We start from the raw sequence: 24,744 nt of genomic DNA on the forward strand, positions 1-24,744 counted from the left end.
CAATACTTACAGGGAAATTTATATGATGAAAGACTTACACACATTTATTCTTTTTTTTTTTTTTTTTTTTTGCTATGCGGGACTCTCACTGTTGTGGCCTCTCCCGTTGCGGAGCACAGGCTCCGGTCGCGCAGGTTCAGCGGCCATGGCTCATGGGCCCAGCCGCTCCGCTGCATGTGGGATCTTCCTGGACCGGGGCACGAACCCATGTCCCCTGCATCGGCAGGTGGACTCTCAACCACTGTGCCACCAGGGAAGCCCTCACACATTTATTCTTAATTGTGTAAGACAGGAAGTGACATAGGTCACTTTTACTCATAGCCATTGCCCAGAACTTGTCACAAGGCTCTTAACTAACTGCAAGGAAGTCTAGAAACTCCATGTCCTCATGAAGAGAGGGAACTCTATATAGTGAGCACTAGTAACATCTAGTACAGTTAGTTTACATTTGATTCTTATTTATTGCAATGAGATGGATATTTCAGGATGCCAAAAGATAAAGACATGCCAAAAGAAAGCTGTAGTAGCAAAGATAACTCCAGTATTAGTCCACATTCTTGGTACTGTTGGTTCTTCTGAAACTGCTGTAAGTAATGACTTGAGATCAAGATCTAATTTTTACAATACTGAAGGATAAGGTTAATAATATGAAGAAAATTCAAATACAGAAGTATCCTCTCAAAGGAAGGAAATTTGCTGTATGTAGTGTTTCAAGGAATACCAATTCAATTTTGTCAGTGGGATTACAGGGAGATTTCTTTGTATTCTCTTAGGTGGCAGTGAAAGGAGATTAAAAATAGGTTGACAGTGAAAATATTATGAAAGCATACTGAGAAACCCTTAGTTGAACATTAGAGATTACAAAGTACAATAATAAATAGGATAAAGAGTAAACAAAATAATTTTTAAAGGGAGGAGCGAGATATCAGAAAATCATTCTTCTGTTCTTGGATGGAAGCTGTCTACTTTGGTTTGTCATCTGTTTGATCCAAGAGTCGTTGGTTAGCTCTTTCTCTCCAAAGACCATTTGTTTCTGGGGATTCTTAAGACTCTTTTATTTAAGGTCTCCTGATGGAGCAGATTTCCAACAGTCCATGCAAAATTGTTTGTGTCTTTTTAGTTGTGAAACGTAAGTCCAAAGATCAACATTTTGAGGCTTTTCTTGAAGTGCTAATTGTTAACATGACTTATTAACAGTCTTTTCCATCATAATCCTGAGGTAGTTTTTCCGTCCTATCTCTTCCAGAAGACTAAATCTGTAGGTTTCAGGTCATAGAGTGTTCCTTAGAAGGATGTTTTGGAAATCCTGCTTGTACCTGTTGATGTTAAGACTAAGTGTATCACGTGATTCCTTTGCTGTGCTTAATCATGTTAACTTGCGATAACGCTGACTCTGGGGTCAGAAGTGAAATACTAAATGCCTGGGCAGCCTATTATTAACTTATAAGGGAAAGCTGATAGATCTCCCCAAAAGTTGATTTTATTGTTTTGAAGGCTAATGACAATTGAAATTGAAGGGTCATTGAGAATATTGTTAATTTTACTTAAAAAATTCCACTTGTTTTTTTTCTACTTTTTCTTAAGCTTGAGGATGATATGGACAAAGATGTTTTCTTGTAAGCTACGTACTTCTTCTTGGCGCTTGACTGGTCAAAGCAGTTGATATGGACTTGTGAAATAGTGAAGGCAGTTCCTGCACATAAATATGTTTCCAGGTCCAACATAGATAGTCTTCAACCTGAGTGGTCTAAAATTGACTGCATTTGTCATGTATCTTAGAACCACCTTAAATTCCTTTTGGCTCAAAAAAGGGATTAATAAATAAAGAAAAATTAGGATGATAGATTGCTTGTTCAGAAAATGCATTTAGAAAAATTGATAAAATTACCAAAGTGTTTATTGCCAAGTAAAGTTTTTATTAAAACATAACATATGTAGTGAAAAGTGGACAATTTGAAAATATACAGCTCATTGAATTGTCAGACAGTGAATATACCTGGAAATCATCACTGAAAGCAAGAAGCAGAGCATTACCAGCCCTTCAGGATCTCTTCCTTATGCTTCCTTCCAGGGAGGACTGTCTACCACCCCAGGGGGTGGCTTTTATCTTGAATTTTTTCTAGCACCACATATTATTTTTGCCTACTTATATTTAGACTTCATACAAATAGAATCATATGGTATATTGTGTCTATATTATTTTGCTTAATGTGTTTGTGAGATCCATTCATATGATTGCATGTAGTTGTATTTCATTCATTCTCATGATTGTATGGTACTCTAGTATCTGAAAATACTACAATTCATTTATGTTTTACTATTTCTGTACATTGCAGTTGTTTCCAGTTTTTGGCTATGAATAGTGCTGTGATATACATTCTGATGCCATTATTTTTTCCTACTACTTTGGAAAATTTTGTAGGTATTTGTGAAAGTGAAGTACTTCAGCTATTTAAAAATATTTTCAAACGTTAAATCTAGTTACTATGTCAGGGTGTCTATGTCTCTAGTTTCCCATTTATTTATTTGATAATGCTATAGATACCGTTTCTTGAGCATGCCCTACTGTTTGATGTTTTGGTGCCTCTGCATCTGGCCAAGGAAGGGAGAAAAGGCATTCCAGGGAGAGGAACAGGGTGATATGATCAGATTTGTATTTTAGAAAACCAGTAGAGTTGTAATAGTCACTTAGGCAGCTATTTAGAAGTTCAGAGGAGAGACCTGCTCTGTGACTGGGGTGGCCATCTATATGACATATGTTTATTCTTTTTTTTTTTTGTGGTACACGGGCCTCTCACTGTTGTGGCCTCTCCAGTTGCGGAGCACAGGCTCCAGACGCGCAGGCCCAGCGGCCATGGCTCACGGGCCCAGCCGCTCAGCGGCATGTGGGATCTTCCCGGACCGGGGCACGAACCTGTGTCCCCTGCATCGGCAGGCTGACTCTCAACCACTGCGCCACCAGGGAAGCCCTATTCTTTTTTTAATAAAAGGACATTAGTCCGTTCTGTCAGCGGATTAGTAAAGCAGTGACTTTTATACTTTTTAAAAAAACTTCCATCCATAAAAAGAAATATATTTTGCACTATAACCCAGTATACACATACCTACATAGAAATATACATATATATGTGTAATAGAAACAAGATTTATATGAAATCTTACTTGCACTCTTTCCAATGCTATGATCTATTCTATTTCATTAAAAATCATGAGTCTTGGCCTGCTAAATTGATTTTATGTCCTTATATTGGGTGGTACTCTGCAGTTTGAAAAGCACTCTATAATGTGTGTGACTGCATTTAATGATCACATTTTATAACTGCATGCCATGAACTTGTAGAAAGCACAACTTCAAACTCATCATCTAATGAAAGTCAGTGTTATGGAAATCATGAAAGTACACTTGTAAGATGTATGGGAAAACAACAACAGCAACAAAAAGCTATGTGGCTGGGCATAAAATTACCAGGCACAGCAGGATTACTAGGAGCTAACAGATTGAAAAATTTCTGTTTTCTTAAAGAACTCAGAAGTGAAGAAATTTTACTTTGGAAAACAGTTCAATGAGTTGCTTTGGTGAGGATGGAGAAAATAGACATGAAAAAGTTGGATAAAACAGCTTTTTGAAATAAGAAAGTGGAAAAAGCAATATTTCTAAATTGATAAATTATTGTATATGTCTTTTAAATATTTATTTGTCATAAAAGTTTTAACTTAAATGTGAGTACATCTTTGACTCTTTTATCTGTATCAGGGATCTGCAAAATATGGCCTGTGGGTCAAATCCTGCCTGCTGCCAGTTTTTGTAAATAAACTTTTATTGGAACACAGTCAAGCTCATTTATTTGTTTATCTATGGCTAGTCTCACATCCCTTTGGCAAAACTGAGTAGCTGTGACAGAGACCCTATGATCCACAAGGCTTATAATATTTACTATCTGGACCTTTGCAGAAAAAGTTTGCTTACCTCTGATTTACATCACTGGAAACTTATGTATTTACCTTTATATTTATATTTATAAACTTAAATGTATAAGCTTATATATTTAAGATTGTTTAGACCTTTCATTGTATTTGGAGTTTGGTTCTGACAATGTTGTTTTGGAGTGGAACAAACAAAAAACCCAATGAAATAGAATGCAGAGTCCATAAATAGACATTTGCACATGTGAGAACTAAGTATATGATAGATTGCTATCACAAATCAGTGGAAGAAAGGATGGTCTTTTTAGTGGTGCTGGGAAAATAGAGTATACGCAAAAACTTAAAATTAAGTTCTTGCATCACATCACATATAAAAATAAACTTTAGATCGATTAAAAGCCTAAATGTGAGAGGCAAAATTATAAAGCTATTAGAAGAAACTGTAGAATTTTTTGTGACTGACTCAGGGGTAAGTAAGGATTTTTATTATAGCCAGCCACCAAAACCACGAACCATGCAGGGAGAAGCTGATGTATTAGAATGCAACAAAATTAAAGAATTCTGCTGAACAAAGAACAGAATTAGCCATCATTTGTCAGACTAGGACATTTGCTATGCTCAGCTTATAAAGAATTAACATACAGGCTTTACAGGGTTCTTTTGCAAATCAGCAAAAACAAATAAACAACCCCATAACCCCCCCACCCCGCCCCTGCCCCACCAGGAAAACCAATAGAGTTTTGGTAAAGGATGGCAGGAATAGATAGTTCACAGGTAGGGCAGTTCAACTGGCTGAACTTCATTAGGAGTCAGAAAAATGTGAACTTAAAAAAATAAAACATCAGTTCATATCTACCCAAGCTGCAAAATTTAAAAAATTGAATAATATCATGTATAGGCAAGGATAAGAGGAAACTGGAGCCTTCATACCCTGCTTGCAGGTGTGCTAACTGGGTTAAGCCATTTGGAGGGAACTTCAGAACTATTTAGTGAACTTGAGTATGTCTATTATATTTCTGTATACATATCTCAGAGAAAAACATATGTGTTTATAAATATCTCATTACAGAAATATTACAATTTATTGGAAATATACAGTAATGAATTATAAAGGGCCAACTTGTTTATTTACTAATTCTTTTTTTAAATTGAAGTATAGTTGATTTACAATATCGTGTTAGTTTCAGGTGTACAGCACAGTGATTCAGTTATATATATAAATCTATTCTTTTTCAGAATAAAGTGCCAACTTTTAAAAAATAAAGGGATGAATAAAATGTAAATAGGGAACATTATACAGCCATTAAAATGTGTAAACTTATAGTTGTTGGAGCTTGGATTCTGCAGCAACATTGAATTTGTATCTGGCTTTACTTACTAGCAGTGTGACTGTAAGTAAAAATAGCTTCTCTGTAGAATAGAATAATAGTAGAATATTTATAATAGTACCTATCTACCTGATACACAATAAGCACCATATGCATTAGCTATTGTTTATTCTATTTAGATTTTAATATAAAAATGTAAAGACTGGTTCCTGAGGGAAGGGAAGTCACATCGGGGAAGGGAAAATAGTTAATTAAAAAGGGAGCCAAGCATGGATCAGTGCAACCAAGCTCATGATCAACTCTATTTTGGATACCTACGGTTTAAAAATAGAGAAAGAAAATTTAAAAAAAGGTGTGCATTGTAATCTATCCTAGGAGGAAGCGAGAGCATGTATAAAATATAAATGCCCTGTAATGGATGCACCATAGTGAGTCTAAAGGGTGAGTGGCTTTAGCTGAAAGAGGGGAAAGAAGCAGTGCAAAAAATGAGGTTGAAGGGGTGAATGTGTGCGAGAACATTCAAGGCTTTGTATGTCTTCATAAGATTTTTCTTCTTCTTAAAAACAATCAGAAGCCATTAGCGTATTTTAAGCAGTGAGATAACAAGATAATTTTTCTGTAGTACGCAGAAGGGGAGAAGTGTGGATGTGAGTAGCCTAGCCAGGAGGCTAGGTGGGTATTGATGGTAACAAGGCCTATGGTATTGACAATGGATTCAGAGACAAGCAGAAGGATTCAAGACATATTTAAGAAGTAAAATTGAAAGGACTTAGATTAATTATGCATTTGAAGGAGGGAGATATTTCTAGAATAATTCTAGATTTCAGGCCTGCGTAATTAAATGGTGGCACAATTCACTGAAATTGTGCACTGGCAGGAACACTGGCAGGGAATTTAGTTTAATAGGAAAATTAGGAGTTCGCTTTGATACGCACTGAATTCCAACTGGCACTGAGACTTCCAAATAGAGATGTCAAGTAGGCAATTGAATATTGAAGCTCAGAGGAGAAGTTTGAGCTGAGCATTTACATTTATAAGTAATTTATATATAGGTGGAAATTGAAGTCTTAGGTGTGGGTATGATTGCCTAAGAAGACATAGAATGAAAAGAGAAGAGGGGCCTGAGTCTTGACCTTCAAAGGAGAGAGAAAATGAAAGGCAGTTACAGGAAGAAAACCAGGAGAGTGTAATGAAAGCCCAGTGGGCATGTGAACATAATTTCAAGTATTGTTGAGAACTCAGTAAGATGGAGACTAAAAAATTTGTCCATTAGTTTTAGATACAGGGAGATCCTTGGTAAACTTTGTGAGAATTAAGAAGTAGACTGGAAATTAGATTAGATTGATTGAAGAGTGACTGGGGTGAGGAAGCAGAGATAGAATTTGGCATATTTATAAATGGGAAGGGAAGAAATGCTCTTTTTGGCAAGGAATATAATTTAGCTCCCGAATCTGCCTGTACACCACCACTTCTACATATGGTAGTTTCTCGTTTTATAGGACTGGAAGGATGAATACACAAAATCTCTGTATAAGTCCTCTCTTATCGCCCCAAGCTGTTGTAGTCTAGTCCTATCTGAATTTCGGCTTCTCTCTCTCCCTTTGCTGCCTACAGCTGGGAAGATTTGATCCCATCCTACAGCCCTAATAATGCTGTAGTCTCTGGGATTACTACAGTTGTTATGTAAAAGAGTTTTAAATAGCTCTAATCTAGCACTTTGGGATACATAATTACTAATTTTTCTGCTAATGTGATTGGCCTTCTCCCTGTTTGTGAAATGGGGTTTCTACTTCCCTTGAGGCACTATTTTGTACAACAATTGACTTAACTAGATTTCTGCTTTTTGTTCCAATGTGTCTTGGTAACTTGCCTAATACTCCAGTGCCTCTAGAACTAAAACAAAACATTACTCTAATTTTCTTCTTCTTTCTCTGTTTCCCAGTGGGGTTCAGCCATGTGCTGAAAGATATGCCAGAGATCATAAGTGTGTACACAGGTATACAGTAGAAATGTATAATATACCTCACATATAGAAAGATAGTTCTTCTAAATGGTTGAGAGAAGCTATGATGCAGAGTTCATTCAGTGGTCCACTTAAAATCATGCTTGCTCTGGTACATGTTTATGAGCTTGGGTTTCCTGTAGTGGTGCTTATTTTGTGTTAACAGAGATTCACTTAAACCTGGTGGGAGATCATCAGGGAAAAACAGTATGTTGTCTGAAGTTATAGAAAAAAATTGAGAAAACTGGCACGGCTATTTGAATTTACTAATATTAGGTGTGAAAAAGGAAGTCTGCTTTTGTGGTTAAGTAGGTAAAAGGACTTACATAGGTCTATTTTTAATTTACCTACTGACTTTAGGTTAGCACTTTGAAACTAACTTTTTTAAAAGTCAGGCTTATTTGAGGTATAGTTTATTTGCAGTAAAATTCACCTTTAAGACATACACTTCACTGAATTCTGGAAAACATACATAGTTAAATATCTACCACCATAATCAAGACAGACTATTTCCTTCACCTCCAAACGTTCCTTGTGTCCATTTGTAGTTAATCCTCTTGCTCTACTCCAGCTCCTAGCAACCATTGTTCTGATTTCTGTCCTAATAATTTGCCTCTTTCTGAATGTTATATAAATGAAATCATATCATATAAAAGTGGGCAATCTGCGACTCATAGGCCAAATCTGGCCCACTGCCTGTTTTCAGTGTCCATAAATAATACTTTATTGGAACACAGCTATGCTCATTCATTTATATATTGCCATTGGTTGCTTTCTGGTTCATGCTTTTTAGATTTTATTGAAGGTATGCTTGTCTAATCTAGCTAAGTAGTCTTTGTTTAACCCAAGGCCTCACTTTTTGTCAATGTTTCCATCTAGAAGTTTTATAGTTATTGTCATTTTATTTAGTTCTGTAATCTATTGTTTACGGTTCTGTAATACATTTAGTTAATTTTTGTATAGGTGTGAGGTATGAGTTGAGGTTCATTTTTTTACACATGGATTTCCAGTTACTTTTTTTACACATGAATTTTCCGTTGCTTTAAAGGGTTATTCTTTATCATTGAATTACCTTGGTATCTTTTTAAAAAAGTAATGACCATTTAAGTGTTGGACTATTCTGGACTCTGTTAGATTCTGTTCTATTGTATGCGTGTTTATCCTTTGCCAATATTTGATTACTTCTGTAACTTTTCTAGTTAAGTCTTAAAATCAGGTAATGTGAGTCCTTCAATCTTTTTGTTTTTCAAAATATTCTGCCTATTCTGAGAGTTTTGCTTTTCCATACAAATTTTAGATTGAGCTTGTCGATTTGTTTAAAAAATTCTTTCCGAGATTGTGACTGAGATGACATTGAATCAATAGATCAATTTGTAGAGAATTGATATCTTAACAATATTGAGACTTCTCATTGATGAATACAGTATATTTCTACTATTAATTAGATCTCTCTTTTGATTCTTTTTATTAGTGTTTTATAGTTCTTACGAAAGATAGCCTGCACATATTTTGTTAGATTTATACCTTAGTCTTTTATTTTTTTTGATGCCATTGCAGATTACTTTTTAAAATTTTGATTTCCAACTGTCTATTGCTAGTATATAAAAATACAATTTTTTTTTGTATATTGAGCTTGTATCTTGTGAACTTGCTAAACTCATTTATTTATTATAGGAGATTTTTTTATAGTTTCTTTGGGATTTTATACATAGACAATTATGCCATCTGTGCAGTTTAAAAATTTTCCTTTCCAATCTCTATGGCTTTAATTTTTATTGTTTTTTCTGGCTTTGATGCATTAGCCAGGATTTCCAGTCCAGTGTTGGTTAGGAGTAGTGAGAGAGGAGACGTTGTTTTGTTCCTGATTTCAGGGGGAAAGCACTCAATTTTTCAAATACAATATGATGTTAGCTGTAGAGTCTTTTGTGGATACTGTTATTGCATTAAGGAAGTTTCTGTCTATTCCTAGTTTGCTGATTCAGCTGCTTTCTCAGCATATTTTGACATAATCATATGTTTCTTTCCCCTTAATCTGTTAATGTGGTAAATTATATTGCTTGAATTTAGAATGTGGAACCAACCTTGCATTCCCAGGATAAACATCACCTGTTTGTGATGTATTATTCTTTAACATATTTCTGGATTTGGCTTGCTAATGTTGGGTTGAGGATTTTTGCACCTTCTCATGAGGAATATTGGTCTATACTTTTCTTTTCTTATTATATTTTTGTATGGTTTTGGTATCAGAGTAATGTTGGCCTTAGGAAATTAGTTAAATGTTTCTTTCACTTTTACTTTCTGAAAGGGATTATGTAGAATTGGTATTGTTTCTTCCTTAAATATTTTGCAGGATTCATCAATAAAGCCATGGAGAACTGGAGTTTTATTTTTGAAAGGTTTTTAAACTATGAGTTAAATTTCTTTAATAGCTTTAGGACTTGTCAGGCTATCTAGTTCTTCTTGAGTGAGGTGTACTTATTTCTGTCTTTCAAGAAGATGTTCTGTTTCTCATGTAAGTTGTAGAATTTTGGGCATAGAGTTGTTTGTAATATTCTCTTATAATCTTTTACATTTAATTTTGTTTAACTGTGGAGTCTGTAGTGATGTTAACCTCTATCATTGTTGTAGGTAATTTGCATCTTCTCTCTTTCTTTCTCTCTCTCTCGATCATTCTGGCTGGAGGTTTATCAATTCTATTGTTTCTATTTTAAAAAGAATCAGTTTTTGGTTTCATTGATTTCTTCTCTAATCTTTTAAAATTTCCTTCCTTCTACTTTCTTTGGGTTTAACTTTCCTTTTTCTTTTTTTGAAACTGATTTGAGACTTTTTTCTTTTTGACATAAGCATTTATTTCTATGTCTGGGTCTGGTTTTCCATAAGATACTTCCAAGGAGTATCATACTCCTGAAGAACTTACTTCAAATCCCTTGCAGTTAAGGTCTTTAACATTTCTTTGCCTGAAACAGCCTTTATTTTGTCTTCATTTTTTTAAGCATAATTTCACTGCATATAGGATCTTGGGTTGATAGGTTTTTTTTGTTGTTGTTGTTACTTCCTGTCTGTGCTTTATAAAGATGTCATTCCAAAGTCTTCTAACTTGCATGGTTTCTGAAGAATAATCTTCTGTAATTCTTATCATTGGTTCTTTGTAAATAATATGTTATTTTCTCTGGCTGCTTTTATAGTTTTCTCTTTATGTTTGGTTTTTAGCAGTTTGACTATGATGTGTGTAAAAGTGTGTGTGTGTGTGTGTGGTATTTGTTCTACAAAGGATTCTCTGAAGTTCACGTGTTTGTGATTTGCTGCCTTTCATTAGTTTTGAAAAATTCATGGCCGTTATCCCTTCAAGTATTTCCTCTGTTCTGTTTGTTCTGTTTTCTCTTTCTTCATCTTCTGGGACTCCAGTTTTACATGTTAGATCATTTTAGCTCTTGAATGCTCTCTCTCTTTTTTTTTTTTTTCTTTTTGGCTACAGCACACAGCATGCAGGATCAGATCCCTGACTAGGGATCGAACCCATGCCCCCTGCATGGAAGCATGGAGTCTTAACCACTGGAACACCAGGGAAGTCCCTTGGATGTTCTTTTTTTCCTACACTTTTTTTTTCTGTTTTAATGTGGATAATTTTTATTGACTTATTCTCAAGCTTACTGTTCTTTTCCTTAGTTCTTTCAAGCCTACTCATGAGACCATCAAAGGAATTCTTCATCTCTGAGGACATATTTTTTATTTCCAGTATTTCCATTTGACTCTTACAGTTTCCATCTTTCTGCTTCAGTACCCTATTTGTTCACGTCTGTTGTCCACTTTTTTTCTCTATATCTTTTACCTAAATAATTTTAATCATTTTAAAGTCTGTGTCTGATAATCTTATCATCTTTGTCATCTCTGAATCTACTTGTAGTGATTATCTCTTGACAACGGGTTGTTTATTCCTTGTGTTTTTTTTCCTGAGTCTCATGCTTTTGAGTTGTATTTATGCCTTAAAGTTGGCATGCCTTTTCTGTCAGACTGTCAGTATTGGGGATTAAATCACCAATCAAGTCAGGGGTTCAGACAGGTTTGGATTTTGCTGTTGCCATCATTATCTTTAGTGCACTACTATCTTCAAATTCCTCTAACGTGAGCCACTGTTGCTTTTTGCTTGGGGTGGATGCAGGAGTACTGTAAGTTTTGTTTTGTTTTTATTGTTTTGCTACCCCTTCAGCCATTCCTATCCACTTATGTCACAGAGGGAGGGGGTCTCTCCCCATGTTCTTGCCCATTCCCCAGAGGTAGACAACTGGTGCGTATTTCTTGATCCTAGGCTTGTGATAGGGGCGGGGTGTTCTGTTGTGTGTGTTCTATCTTCCATCTTTGAACAGGCTTTGTCAACCTAGGCCTCAGGGATGAGGCTTGCTCAAGGTTTTTACTCCCTCCTTCCTGTGGAAGCAAATGTGCCTTATATCTCTGAATGGTTTGGGGCAGGAGTTTCCACCCCTCCCTTAGTGATAAAAGGCCTTTAATTTGTGGATAAGATCTTGGTTGAAGATGGTTTTTGTCCCTCTTTCATGGGAAGAGGGTTTTTTTTCAAGCTTTTCCCTAGCTGCAATGGATCTTTACCTTTGCCCTGGGGATGACAGAGTTTACTCCCTTTTCCTGTGGCTTATAGCTTTGGCTTTTTTAGGAGAAATAGTCTGGGAAAATGTGCCTGTGTCCTAGCAGCCACTAGTTAGTCACTTCTGTTATACCTGCATGTGCACCCCCAAAGGATTCTTTTTGTTCTCATGCCCTGCTCTCAATATGCCTGATGAATAACCAGTGGAGGTATGTGGAAGAGTGCTTGGGAGTGAGTGTGAACTTCCCTTGAGTCTGGGCCCCTAGCTATTCCAAACTGTCATGTTAGCCCACACTTGGCCTTTACAATTTGTTAAAGTTTTAATGAATTTCCTCTTACCTAATTGTAAGAGGAAACACCTCTTTCCCCTGTGTTCTGCCAAAAGAGAAACAGTGTGGCCCATTGCTCTTTGGAAGGGCTTGTTGCTCTTTGGAGTTTAGATTATTTGGTTGCCTTATAGCCTCAACTCTGTGAAGGGCTCAAAACAAGTTATGATATTTTAGATTATTTAGCCTTTTGTCCTTTCTAGGATGGGAGTGACATTATGTACAGCTTTGTAAATCCTAAACATTAGTTCTGATTAGGAACTTTGATTTATAAATCCAAATTATAGTTCTAAATATTTTAAATTATCCTTTATAAAGACAATGGAAGTGAGAAGTTTTATCACTATTTATTTTTAACTAGAAAAAATAAAGGCCTTACTTTTATTTGTACAGCCTTATTTGGTAGGCTTCTAATATTTCATAGTGTCTTTGCAGCCAACTAATGTCGAGACTATTGAATAGATTTAAACAGTTAGTGAGACCACTCATCCAATGTTCTCCCCTCTGTTTGGATTCTTAAGATCATTCCAATTGAGAGTCTGTCTCAATGATTTGAAGTTCATAGGTTTTGGTTTCACTGTGTAAGTCAAATCAGTCTTTTTGTGAAGCTAAACTGTTGAAAAATAACATTGTAAATATTTTACAGTATATGATTGAAAATATATTGCAAATGGTTGGTAGAAATTCTACAATTACAGTTCAAAGAAGTATCTTAATTGTATTGTTTCTTAAATTAGCATGTATATCAGAAGGCAGAAGGCAGAACTAGTTACAACACTTTTGTGATGTGATGTGCCATAAAAGATGTTATTCTATAAACAGAAAATTAAATTTTTATTCTGTATTCTCCTATGGATTTTTTTGGGTATAAAAGTGTGTCCACAGATTGTGGTAATTATTTTTTTTTTGAGACATCAGGAAACCAAATTTTTCTTATCTGTGTTCTCTGCAGAAAACTTCATCAGCAGTTTGAAATGTATAAGGAGCAGGTAAAGAAGATGGGAGAAGAATCACAGCAACAGCAAGAACAGAAAGGTGATGCTCCAACCTGTGGTATCTGCCACAAAACAAAGTTTGCTGATGGATGTGGCCATAACTGTTCATATTGCCAAACAAAGTTCTGTGCTCGTTGTGGAGGTCGAGTGTCATTACGCTCAAACAAGGTACAGAATGAAAATTACACTTCATAATTCTCTTATACTTAAGCTTATCTTGAATAAACTGGACAGCTGAAATTAATATTCAGGTTAATCAATGAATAAGAACCTTCCCTAGTGTCTTCAATTCAGATAAAATAATTAAAAAAATTTTTCCTCTGAATTAAAAAGGTATTTGTCTCATTGTTTATGTTCTTTAGCTTATGATTTTGTTTAGAATCATAGGGTCTTAGACTTTCAAAGATGAAGTGAATTTAGAGATCAATTGGCCTAACTCCTTATTTTATAGGTGTAGAAAACTCAGACCCAGAGACACTAAAATTCATCTTAAAGTCACACGACTGATTAATGTTTGGGTTGTGTCACAGCTTTTTCGATTACTTCACATAATTTTATAAACTTGGTAGATCTGCTCTTCCTTTGGCCTCTGTTTTCTTTCTTTTTGAAAGAGGCTCTTTAGCTTTGAGAGTCTGTGTTTCATAATTTTATAATTTTATAGCTTTTGAGGCTACTTTACTCTTTATTTTTGTTTTAACATTAATGAAATAAACATTAGATTATGGATTTAAAGAAGAAATGTTAAGGCTGTGTTTCACACCTGTACTAGATTTTTGTAGTTTATCCATCCACTTTAGGGAATATATTAATATTTCCCAAAGAATGCTATGTTGAAATAAGTAAAAGCAGTATTTTATATTGTTGTCTAAGTTCTTTATAATTTGTATTTATCCTCTTCGTAGTATTTTATCACTCAGTTCTTAGGTAGCTCAAAAATATGAAGCTGATGTCTTTACATACATTACTTAGACACAATTATGGGAATTTGTTCCCCTTTGTGATTTCATTTCTCCATTGTCTCATTGTTTCCCTTTTCTCATTGTTTTGTTTTGCCCAGAACTAATAACTTTTCTTTATTTTTCCTTATCTTTCTCCCTGGTTTACCTGATTATTTTTCTTTTCCTTGACTAGTTGCATTGGCTAGAAACTCCAGTGTAATTCTGATTGGAAATGATGAGAGAAGCTATCCCTATTTTGTTCTTATCTTGGAGAGAAAGCATTCAGTCTTTCACTATTAAGTATTATGTTAGCTATCAGCTCTTCATAGATGTTGTCTATTATTAATTTGCTGAGAGTTTTTGTTTGTTTGTTTGTTTACCTCAGGAATAGATGTTGGATTTTGTGAAATACTTTTTCTCCATCCATTGAGATTGATTATATGTTTTTTGTTAATATGGTGAACTACATTGATTGATTTTGAAATGTTAAACCAACTCTGTATTCCTGGAATAAAACCCATTTGGTTATGATGGATTATATCTTTTACATATTAATGGGTTTGATTAGATAAAATTTTGTTTACAATTTTTGCTTCTGTGTTCATGAGGGTTGATATCTATAGTTTTCTTTTCTTGCAGTGTCTTTCTTTGATTTTGGTATTAGAGTAATGCTGGCTGGATAGAATGAGTTGGGCAGTATTTCCTCCTCTCCAATGTTTTAGTAGAGTTTCTGCAGAATTAGTATAATTTATCCCTTAATATTTTGAAACCATCTGGGCATACAGTTTTATTTTGGGGGGAAAGTTTTTAAGTACAGTTTTAATTTCTTTAGTAGATATAGAGTTATTCAGGTTATCTATTTTTTTCTTGAATGAGCTTTGGTAATTTGTATCTTTCAAGGAATTTGTTCAGTTCCTCATAAGTTATTGAATTTATTAGCATCTTGTTCACAGTATTCCATTCTCATTCTTTTAATATCTGTATAATCTGTAGTGATGCTAACTCTTTCATTCCTGATATTGGTAATTTACATCTTCTGTCTTTTTCCCTGCTTAGTCTGACAGATATTTATCAATTTTATTGATCTTATCAAAGAACCAGCTTTTTGTTTTATTGATTTTTTAAATTGTTGATTTCATCTTTGATCTTTATTATTTCTTTTCTTTTGCTAACTGTAATTAATTGTCTCTTGTTTTTCTGGTTTCTTACGGTGGAAGCTGAGGTCATTGCTTTGAGATGTTCCTTCTTTTCTAATATAGGCATCATGTGCTGTCAATTTCCCCTAAGTACTGCTTCAGTGACATCCCCAAAATTCTGATATGCTGTCTTTTCATTTTCATTCAGTTGAAATACTTCCTAATTTTACTTTTCATCTTTGACCAATGAATAACTTAGAAGTATGTTATTTATTTTTTAAATACTGGGGGTGGATTCCAGAGATCTTTCTGTTAATGATTTTTAATTTAATTCGGTTGTGGTCCTAGATATACTTTGTATGCCTTGAATCCTTTGAAATGTACTGAAACTTATTTTATGGCCCAGAATATGGTTTATTTTGACAAATGTTCTGTGTGTACTTGAAGAAGGTGTATATTCTGCTATTTTTTGACAGTGTTTTTAAATGTCCAATAGGTCAAGTTGTTTAATAGAGTTGTTCAAGTCTACTATATTCTTGTTGATTTTCTACCTATTCTATCAATTATTGAGAGGGGTATGGAAATATATATCTATACTTGGATTTGTCCATTTCTTTTTACAGTTTTATTGGCTGTTGCTTTATGTATTTTAAAGTTCTATTTTTAGGTGCATAAACATTTAGCAGTATTACATCCTATTAAATAATTGACCCCTTTATAATTATTAAGTGACTTTATTCCTGGTAATATTCTTTGCTCTGAAATCTGTTTTGTCTAATCTTACTATAATCATTCCAACTTTCTATTGGGTAGTAGTAACATTGTTTATGTTTCCTGTTCTTTTACTTTAAACTAATTTGTGTCTTCATATTTGAAGTACTTTTCTTATAGGCAGCATATAATTGGGTATTGCTTTGTTAGCCAATCTGACAATCCCTGCTTTTCAATTGGGTGTTTAGATAATTTATATTTAATGTGATTACTGATATGGTTAAGTTTGATTATATCATTTTGCTCTTTTTCTACTTTTACCATCTGATCTTTATTTCTTTTTTAGTCTCCTTTTGGATTAATCAAGTACTTTTTTGATTCAGTTTTATCTGCTTTGTTAGCTCATTAGCTTTGTTGACTCTTTGTTTTGTAGCTTCGTTGGCTCTTTGTTTTATTATTTTATTAATTGCTTAAGGAGTTGTAATATACATCTTTAAATGATCACAGTCAACCTGAACTGATATTATACCATTTGGTGTATAGTATAGTATAAGAATTTACAATAGTGTACTTCCATTTCTACCCTTCTGGACTTATATTATTGGTATCATATAGCTTACTTTTACCTGTTTTATAAATCCCACAATACACTGTTTGTTTTTTGTTTAAAAGGCTTATGTTTTAAGGAGTTTTAAATGATAAAGAAATATTATGTATTTACTTGTGTTGTTACCATTTCTGGTAGTGTTCATTTCTTTTTGTAGATCTATATTTCTGTCTGGTATCATATTTCATCTGCCTGAAAGATTTCCTTCAATATTTGCTATAGTACGAGTCTGCTAGTGATGAATGCTTTCAACTTTTTATGCTAAAATTTTTGCCCTTGTTTTTTTTAAAAGATATTTTTGCTTGGTATAGAATTCTAGTTTAACAGTTATTTGCTTTCAATATTTTAAATATTTTTGCTTCACTGCCTTCTCCCTTTCACTGTTTCCAATTAGAATTGTAATACCATTCTCATCTTTATCTCTCTGTATATAAAATGTGTCTTTTTTGTCTGATTGCTTTTAAGATATCCTTTTGATCACTGGTTACGTGCAATTTAATTATGATGTTTCTTTGTTAATTTTCTTCATGTTTGTTGTGTTTGGAGTGTTTTTGAGCTTTTTGGATCTATGTGTTTATAGTTTTCATAGGCTGTATAGAATGTTGTCAATTTTTTCTTCATATATTTTTACTGGCCCATCCTCTCTCTCTTCTCCTTCAGGGAGTCCTGTTACCCATACACTAGGCTGCTTGAAGTTGTCCTACAGCTCACTTATGTTCTTTTTTATTAAATCAAATTTTAATTTTCTCCATTTTCATTTTGTTTATGTTTTATTTCTATGCCTCAGGTTTACTAATCTTTTCTTCTACAGTGTCAAATCTGCTGTTAATACCATTCAGTGTATTTTTTCACCTCAGACATTATAGTTTTCATGTCTAGAATTTCAATTTTAGATATTTTTATATCTTCCACAGTCTGGTTAACTTTTTGAACGTGTAGAATACACACTCTCTAATAATTGTTTTGAAGTTCTCCTATGCTAATTTTAACATCTTTGTCAGTGTTGGGTTAGTTTTGATTGATTATTCTCATTATGGTATGTGTTTTCCTGACTCTTTACATGCCTAGTATCTTATGTTGAATGTCAGGCATTGAAAATTTTACTTTGTTGGGTGCTATATATTTTTTCATTCCTATAACTCCTTGAGCTTTGTTCTGGAATGCAGTTAAGTTACATGGAAACAATTTAACTTTTGTATCTTGCTTTTGTGATTTGTTAGGTGGATCTGGAACAGTGCTCAGTTTAGCGCTAATTATTCTCTTCTACAGAGGCAAGGCTTTCCTGAGTACTTTAACCAATACCCCATGATTATGAGTTTTTCTTTTCTAGCTGGTAGGAACATCTACTGTTTTCTCTAATCCTTTCAGATGATTTTTTTCCCCCACTCCTGGGTATTTAATCACATTCATGCTCACTGATCATTACTAAGTTGAACACTTGAAGGGTCTCTCTGTAGATCTCTGGAGTTTTCTTTCTCTGTTCACCTTTCTCTTCACTGATAACTTGTTCAACGAAAGCTAGCTGTGCTGGCCTCCTCAGGCTTAGTTTGTTCTCTTCAACTTAGGATGTCTGCCAAAGTGAGTTTCAGCTGCTCTGTATTACTCTGCTGCCTGGAAAGCCTCTCAAAACAGTAACCTGGGGCAATTTTAGAGCTTATCTTGTTTGTTTCCCATATTTCAGCTGGCCTTTTTTGCCTGATGTCCATTGTCTTGAATACCATTCGTCATACATTTTGCCTATTTTTTGTTTGTTTGCTTGTTTCAGGCAGATGAAGGAATCTAGCCCTTGCTACCCCATTTAGGCCACAAGCAGAAGTCTGTAATGACGTCTGAATATAGTTTGCTTAAAAATATTTTTTCTGGTTTCTAACATATGGTCTCTTTATGCTGAGCAAAGTTCTAGTCAGTAAGTTAAGTACAGTGAAAAACTGGAACACCCCTTGAACATTTTTTGTATTGTAATCAACTATAAAACTCTATATATTGTGGATTAACGTGATGTGGATGATTTATGGAAGAAGAAAGGAAGCAGAGAGAGTAACCCCCACATTTCTCATATTTTTTCTTAGATCTGAGGGAAATGTTAGGGACTAAACATAAAAAATAATTTTCATTCATAATTTACTTGGGAAAGCATTCCTTTTATATGTGTGTGTATATATATATATATATATATATATATATATATATATATATATATGGCCTATATTCTAAATGGAAAGAATAATGAGTTTAATTTCTCTTTTCAAATTGGATCTTCCTACGTATACTCAGTTGCCTTATGTACTAGAAGGCTTTTGCTCACAATAGATACTGAACACATTTTTTTAAAAATTTAATTTAATTTTTTTATACAGTAGGTCCTTATTAGTTATCTGTTTTATACATATTAGTGTATATATGTCAATCCCAATCTCCCAGTTCATCCCACCCCCCCCACCCCCACTTTCCCCCCTTGGTGTCCATACATTTGCTGAACACAGTTTTTGATTTATCATAGCTCCAAAGGATTAAGCTCAGTGCATTTTGGTAAGATTATTTTTATGAAGTAGAATAATGACAATATAAATATTTTATAGCTTAAAATTTAATTATAAAGCAATTTAAAAATTATTTTAGTAATCTCCTAAAAGAACAAGATAAAATAATCTTTTGTTTTAATTTTAAGGTCTTTCACGTGCAGCCATCCTTAACAATTAATTAACTCTTCTGAGGTGTATTTAGGATACAGAGAGAATAAATGAAGTGCAGGACTATGGAGTACCAGTATAATAAGATTTTATGAAATACTGCTTTCATTTAGTTTCTTAAGATGATACTCCTTAATAAATTAAAGCTATATATTTAGTTAAATTGAAAAATAATGACTTTCTAAGGGAGATATTATTTTGTAATCATGGAATAGAGACTCTAGTGGTAAAGACATTAAAAGTAATTTACAGTCAGGATTATTTTAAGCTTCAAAGTGTGGCAACATTAATTTTTTGTTTCTTTTACTTTTTGGGAAAAATAGATTACCATCTCTCAATGGATAATCTAATTTTGAAAAAATAAAGAATATACTTTTTTTAGAATTATAGTGTTTAATTTGCAAATGTAACAGATATGGATTCTTTCACTATAAATTATCAGATTTGAAGCAGAATGAATGATACCTTTAGTATGGTTGTAAAAGAAAGTGATTCTTAAGAAAGTCCCTTAAAATATATTGATATATGTGTGTTCAGTATATCAGATGGTAAGTCTTTTAAAAAAAAATTCAAGTCACTGTAATTACCGGCAAGTCTGTAGTTAGTGTGCTTGTGTAATATATAATCAGTTCCCATACCCCAAATCAAACATATCATGTATGGATTTTCTGTTAGATTTTTATGAAATCACTGCATTCCAGTATATTGGTAAAAATTTGACATTCTCTAGGAACAGGGTGACTTAAGTTGAGACAACTAGGAGAACCAAGTTTTGTTCCTGCCCTGGTGTTACATGACTCTTGTTGACATATCACTTCATGTATTATTGCTTCTGTTTTAAAATCTGTAAAATGACAGCATCAATTTAAATGATTCCTAAGGTCTCTTCTGGGCTTAACATTTTATGATTTTTAAATTAATACTAGATTATTCATGTAATCCTTGAAAAGGAATATAGTCAGATATTTCTACTGCTTAAAGAATTTATAAAAGGAATTGAGACGCTTCATTAATTCTGTTATGTCAGTATGTCTAGTATATTGTGTGTTAAGCTTTGGCAGTGGTCTTGAAAGTGTACCTGATGTGGAAGGAAGGTTTTTTGGAGAGGAGACGAGTGCTAATAACTTCAAGGGCACATATTTCCATATGTATTTTCATTTTTTTCTTAAAATTGATCTACCTGAAAACACTTTTCTGTTTTGTAAATTTTTCTTTCCAACTCACTTTTATAAGTGGGTGGCTTCTACTCTTCAAAATAAAAGCATGCTCCTCAACCATACCTAATCTGAATTTTGGTCTTTATATAATATATTGCCTCAGGATGTAAAATTCTCTGGGGCACCAGGCAAAGTGACAAGGAGAGTTGCCGCTGGAGGAGAGTTGTCTTGAAGGAGAGATTCATGAGGGCAAAGCAGTGAGAAGTTTGTAAGAAACATGGAACGAGGCAGCACGTTATTTCATTCAGGCAACAGACTTTTGGCGAGACTCTGGTGCCTCATCTCTCTTTTTCAGAATTGGAATTTTGAGATGATTATCATGGTGACCCATAATAACACATTTATATGAATTTAAAAATGAAGTTGGACTCTTTTTGATATAAAGTCAGATTTGTGTGATGGTTTGGCAATGTGGACTAGTTTGCCAAATAGGTTATAAAGTAGACATTTTCTGTATATTGAATGAGATAAATCTGCAGCTCCAAGCTTTGATAAAAATATAATTAAATCACACCTACAATACACAATATATCTGAAAATGTATCCTTTCCAACTATTTAAACTTAAAATTTAAATGCTATCTTAAAAATGTGCGAGGGGTACCTGGTTTTAGAGATTTGAGAGAAGAGAAAAAATATTTGTAGACTATTGCTATATAACAGGTGCAAGGTATTCTTGGTTATTGGCAGACGTGCTTTTGAGAGTTGTCTTTGGTATCTCTTTGCTCCTAAACTCTTGGTGGAAAGTATACTGCTCAGTACCTAATGTCCTCATCAATAGATAAAGTGAGCTCCTTATCATTAGACAAGATGAGCACCAAGTTAAATAGATTTTACTTAGTATATATGGAGAAGATTAGTAATAGCATCTGAAATGAGTTCTGATCATAATAGGAGACTATATAGAGTTTAATAAATAAAGGAATTCAGGATATCACCAGAACTTTAGGATGGTAAAGCAGACACTAGATAGTGGAGCACAGTGGAAATAGAATCGCAGGTAATTGTGAGAGGACAGTTAGACATAGTCATGAATTTCTCTTTCCTCACCCAATAAATCTCATCTAATTTATTTTAAAGCATCCCCAACAAAAATACTTAACTTCAAACATAAGCAAAAACAAATGAAGTCCTATCTGAAGCAATTTTTTTTTAAGTTAAAAATAATTCTGGGGCTTCCCTGGTGGCGCAGTGGTTGAGAGTCCACCTGCCGATGCAGGGGACACGGGTTCGTGCCCCGGTCTGGGAAGATCCCACATGCCGCGGAGCAGCTGGGCCCGTGAGCCATGGCCGCTGAGCCTGCGCGTCCGGAGCCTGTGCTCCACAACGGGAGAGGCCACAACAGTGAGAGGCCCGCGTACCGCAAAAAAAAAAAAAAAAATTCTGATCCATGAAAAGAACATGAGGGGACTCAAGGAAAATTTTGGAGGTGACAGATATGTCTGTTATTTGATTGTGGTGATGGTTTCATGGATATATTCATAAGTTCAAACTCATCAAATTGTATACAAAAATATATGCAGTTTTAATATATCTATCTAAATAAATAAATAGTTCAATTAAAAAAAAAGGACATAAGCTTCTTCTTTTTAAGTCTTGTCTTTTAAACTCCCTTTCAATAAATATATTAAAATGCCACTGACTCTCACTTAGGCCAGAACAGACTATGCACTTCCTATTGCTGGAACAACGCCCTGATCTACTTCTGTAATTTTCAGCTTTTTGAATGGCACCACTATATGCTATATCACCTAAACTAGAAGGCCAGGAATCATCTCAGGTTTCTGTCCTTCACCATTCTTTCCCCACAAATTTTGCATTTTATTCTTTCCTCTCTGTCTACATAGACTACTAACTGCTCTCTTATTTGGGCTCTCATCCTCCATCACTTGGACTAATGTTAGTTTCCTAACTGGTCTCTTTGCTCCCATCTGGATTCCTCAGACACATCCTTCACATGCTGCTATGCTGATATCTGTAAAATGCAGATCTGATTATTTTACCTTCTGCTTAAAAGCTATTTAGTGACGCCTCATCTCTTCAGTGAAGTTTCTAATGGCATAAAGAGCCCTCTCCCTATGGTTTATTCCCTGCCTAACTCAAAGAATAAGCTTCACTGCATTCAATATACCCCGACTAAACTACACTGCAGTCCTCCCTTGATGTCCCATGTCCTTTGGGGATTGGTTCCAGGACTGGCCCCCCCACCCCATGCATAGCAAAATACACGGATGCTCAAGTTCCTTATGTAAAATGGCATAGTATTTGCATATATAACCTATGCACATCCTCCCGTATACTTTAAACCATCTCTAGATTGCTTATAATTCCTAATACGATATAAATGCTATATAAATAGTGGTAAATAGAGTGTAAATGTTATGTAAATAGTTACCAGTGTCGCATATTCAAGTTTTGTTTTTTGGAACTATTGACACAAATAAGCAATAAACAGTCTATAATAGGAATAGGAAAGAGTTTTCTTTGAGACACACTGAGGACTATAGCCTAGGAGACACAGATTCAAGAAGGACTTGAATTGTGTTCAGTCAGACTAAAAAATGGGGGAGGCTTATATATGGAAAAACTGCAAAGTTACATAAATCGCTTGTCAAGAATTAGGATTGGATCTGGCAAGAAGTAAGAGTGCTTACTAAGCAAGGATTGATTGGGGTCTGAAATGGTTGCATGGTTACAAAGGGAGACCTTGAGACCATAAGGTTGAAGCTGGTAACTGCTGGAAGATCTTGCTTTGAGAATGGCTGGTGGTGTCCTTGAGTTTGATACAATTCAGAAAATTCAGGGTCTCAGTGATGCAGGAACGTATCTGAAACCACATCCACAATAGTCACCCAGCTCTGATTTGAATGCCTGAACCAGTCACTTCGTTTTGATTTTTAATGGCTTTTCTTTAATGGCTAAAGCAGATGTACAATGCATGTTTGACAGGCCCTAAGACAGGCTGTTCTAGTTAGCATAAAGTTCAAGCCAAATCATGTGTAAGCCAGAATGACTTACCCATACCTCAGTATGTGAAAATTTCGTCTATCAGAGCTTTCTGAAATGTTTTTTCCCCAAATATTTTCTATACATGGTTGCTTGAATCCAAGGAAGCAGAAACCATGGATATACTTGTACTTCTCTTAAATTACCACTGTCTTTTATGTCTTTTGCTTTTGCTTACCCTGCTACTGTAATCTGAAATAATCTCTCTGCTTCCCCCCGGACCCCACTCCACCCACGACCCTTACCCACTTCATGAACAATTACTCATCTTTCTGGATTTAAGCATCATCTCCATGATGTTTTCTTTGGGTATCCCTTGTGAATTAACCACTCACTCTTTTGTGCCTCAATGAATTCTACAGACTTCTAATGTATTACTCTTAACATTTTATTATTATTGATTGATTAAATACTTGTTGAGTGAATGAATGGAGGAAAGAAATTGGGTGTACTTATCATGGGCATGTTATTTTGGGATAAGCTTTGTCTTTTGATCCAGCTTCTTGCTGCAGCTCAGCACTGCGATGATGTTTTCTTGAAGATGGTGGTCCAAACTTGTGGATGAATAAAAAGATAAACTTATACTGCCTATACAGCAGTGTGTAATTCTTGCAATTCTTGAAAAAAACAGTCCAGGCTTGAGAGAGAAGATGGAATATTACTGTAGTGGTGTGAAAGAGAGGTGGTTTTGGATTGATTATATAAGGTAGGCAAGAAGAGAGAGACAGGTGATGGTGGTATAACTCTGGAGAATGTACAACATTGATATATAGAGAGGGATATATCATTTTGGCAATACAGATGAGCAAGTAGTAGGAGAAAGACTGAATATCTAGAGAAGGAATCTGAGGGGAGCTGACATTAGTTTCCGAGGTGACTGGGGAACTAATGAAAAGTTGCACAAAGAATAGTTGTTGGCAGATGAAATTGCCGTATTTAGTCTGAAATGGTACTGTGACTACCAAGAGGAAATATCAGAGAGGAAAGAGAACGATAGAGCCAGTGATAGAAGGTAGATTAATACTTAAAGTACATTGATCTCGGGAAGAGGCAATGTGATTGCTTATCAGCAGAAGTGGTAAGACAGTAAGGATGGCCATAGGGAGAGTTGATTATGAGGAAAAAATGCTAAGTATAAAATTCTTTTAGAATATAAAATACAATTTTTAATAACTAAAGGAAATTAATAAATATAATTTGTACCATTAAAATTTTAATAAATGCTTTTGGACATACTCTAAGTTATTATTAGAGTTTTCATGTCTAGT

The 24,744-nt window shown here is 34.5% G+C and overlaps 1 protein-coding gene across 1 annotated transcript in view; it reads left to right on the forward strand.

Annotated features, from left to right (window-relative positions):
- The window catches only part of RIMS2 (regulating synaptic membrane exocytosis 2), a 609,946-nt gene that overhangs the window by 171,356 nt on the left and 413,846 nt on the right, over positions 1-24,744 (forward strand). Inside the window, exon 11 of the mRNA XM_059995029.1 lies at positions 13,130-13,340. Coding sequence (XP_059851012.1) covers positions 13,130-13,340 — 211 coding nt within the window. The remainder of the gene's footprint in view (positions 1-13,129; positions 13,341-24,744) is intronic.

Source organism: Delphinus delphis, chromosome 17 (genome assembly GCF_949987515.2).
Source record: "Delphinus delphis chromosome 17, mDelDel1.2, whole genome shotgun sequence".
NCBI lineage: Eukaryota > Metazoa > Chordata > Mammalia > Artiodactyla > Delphinidae > Delphinus > Delphinus delphis.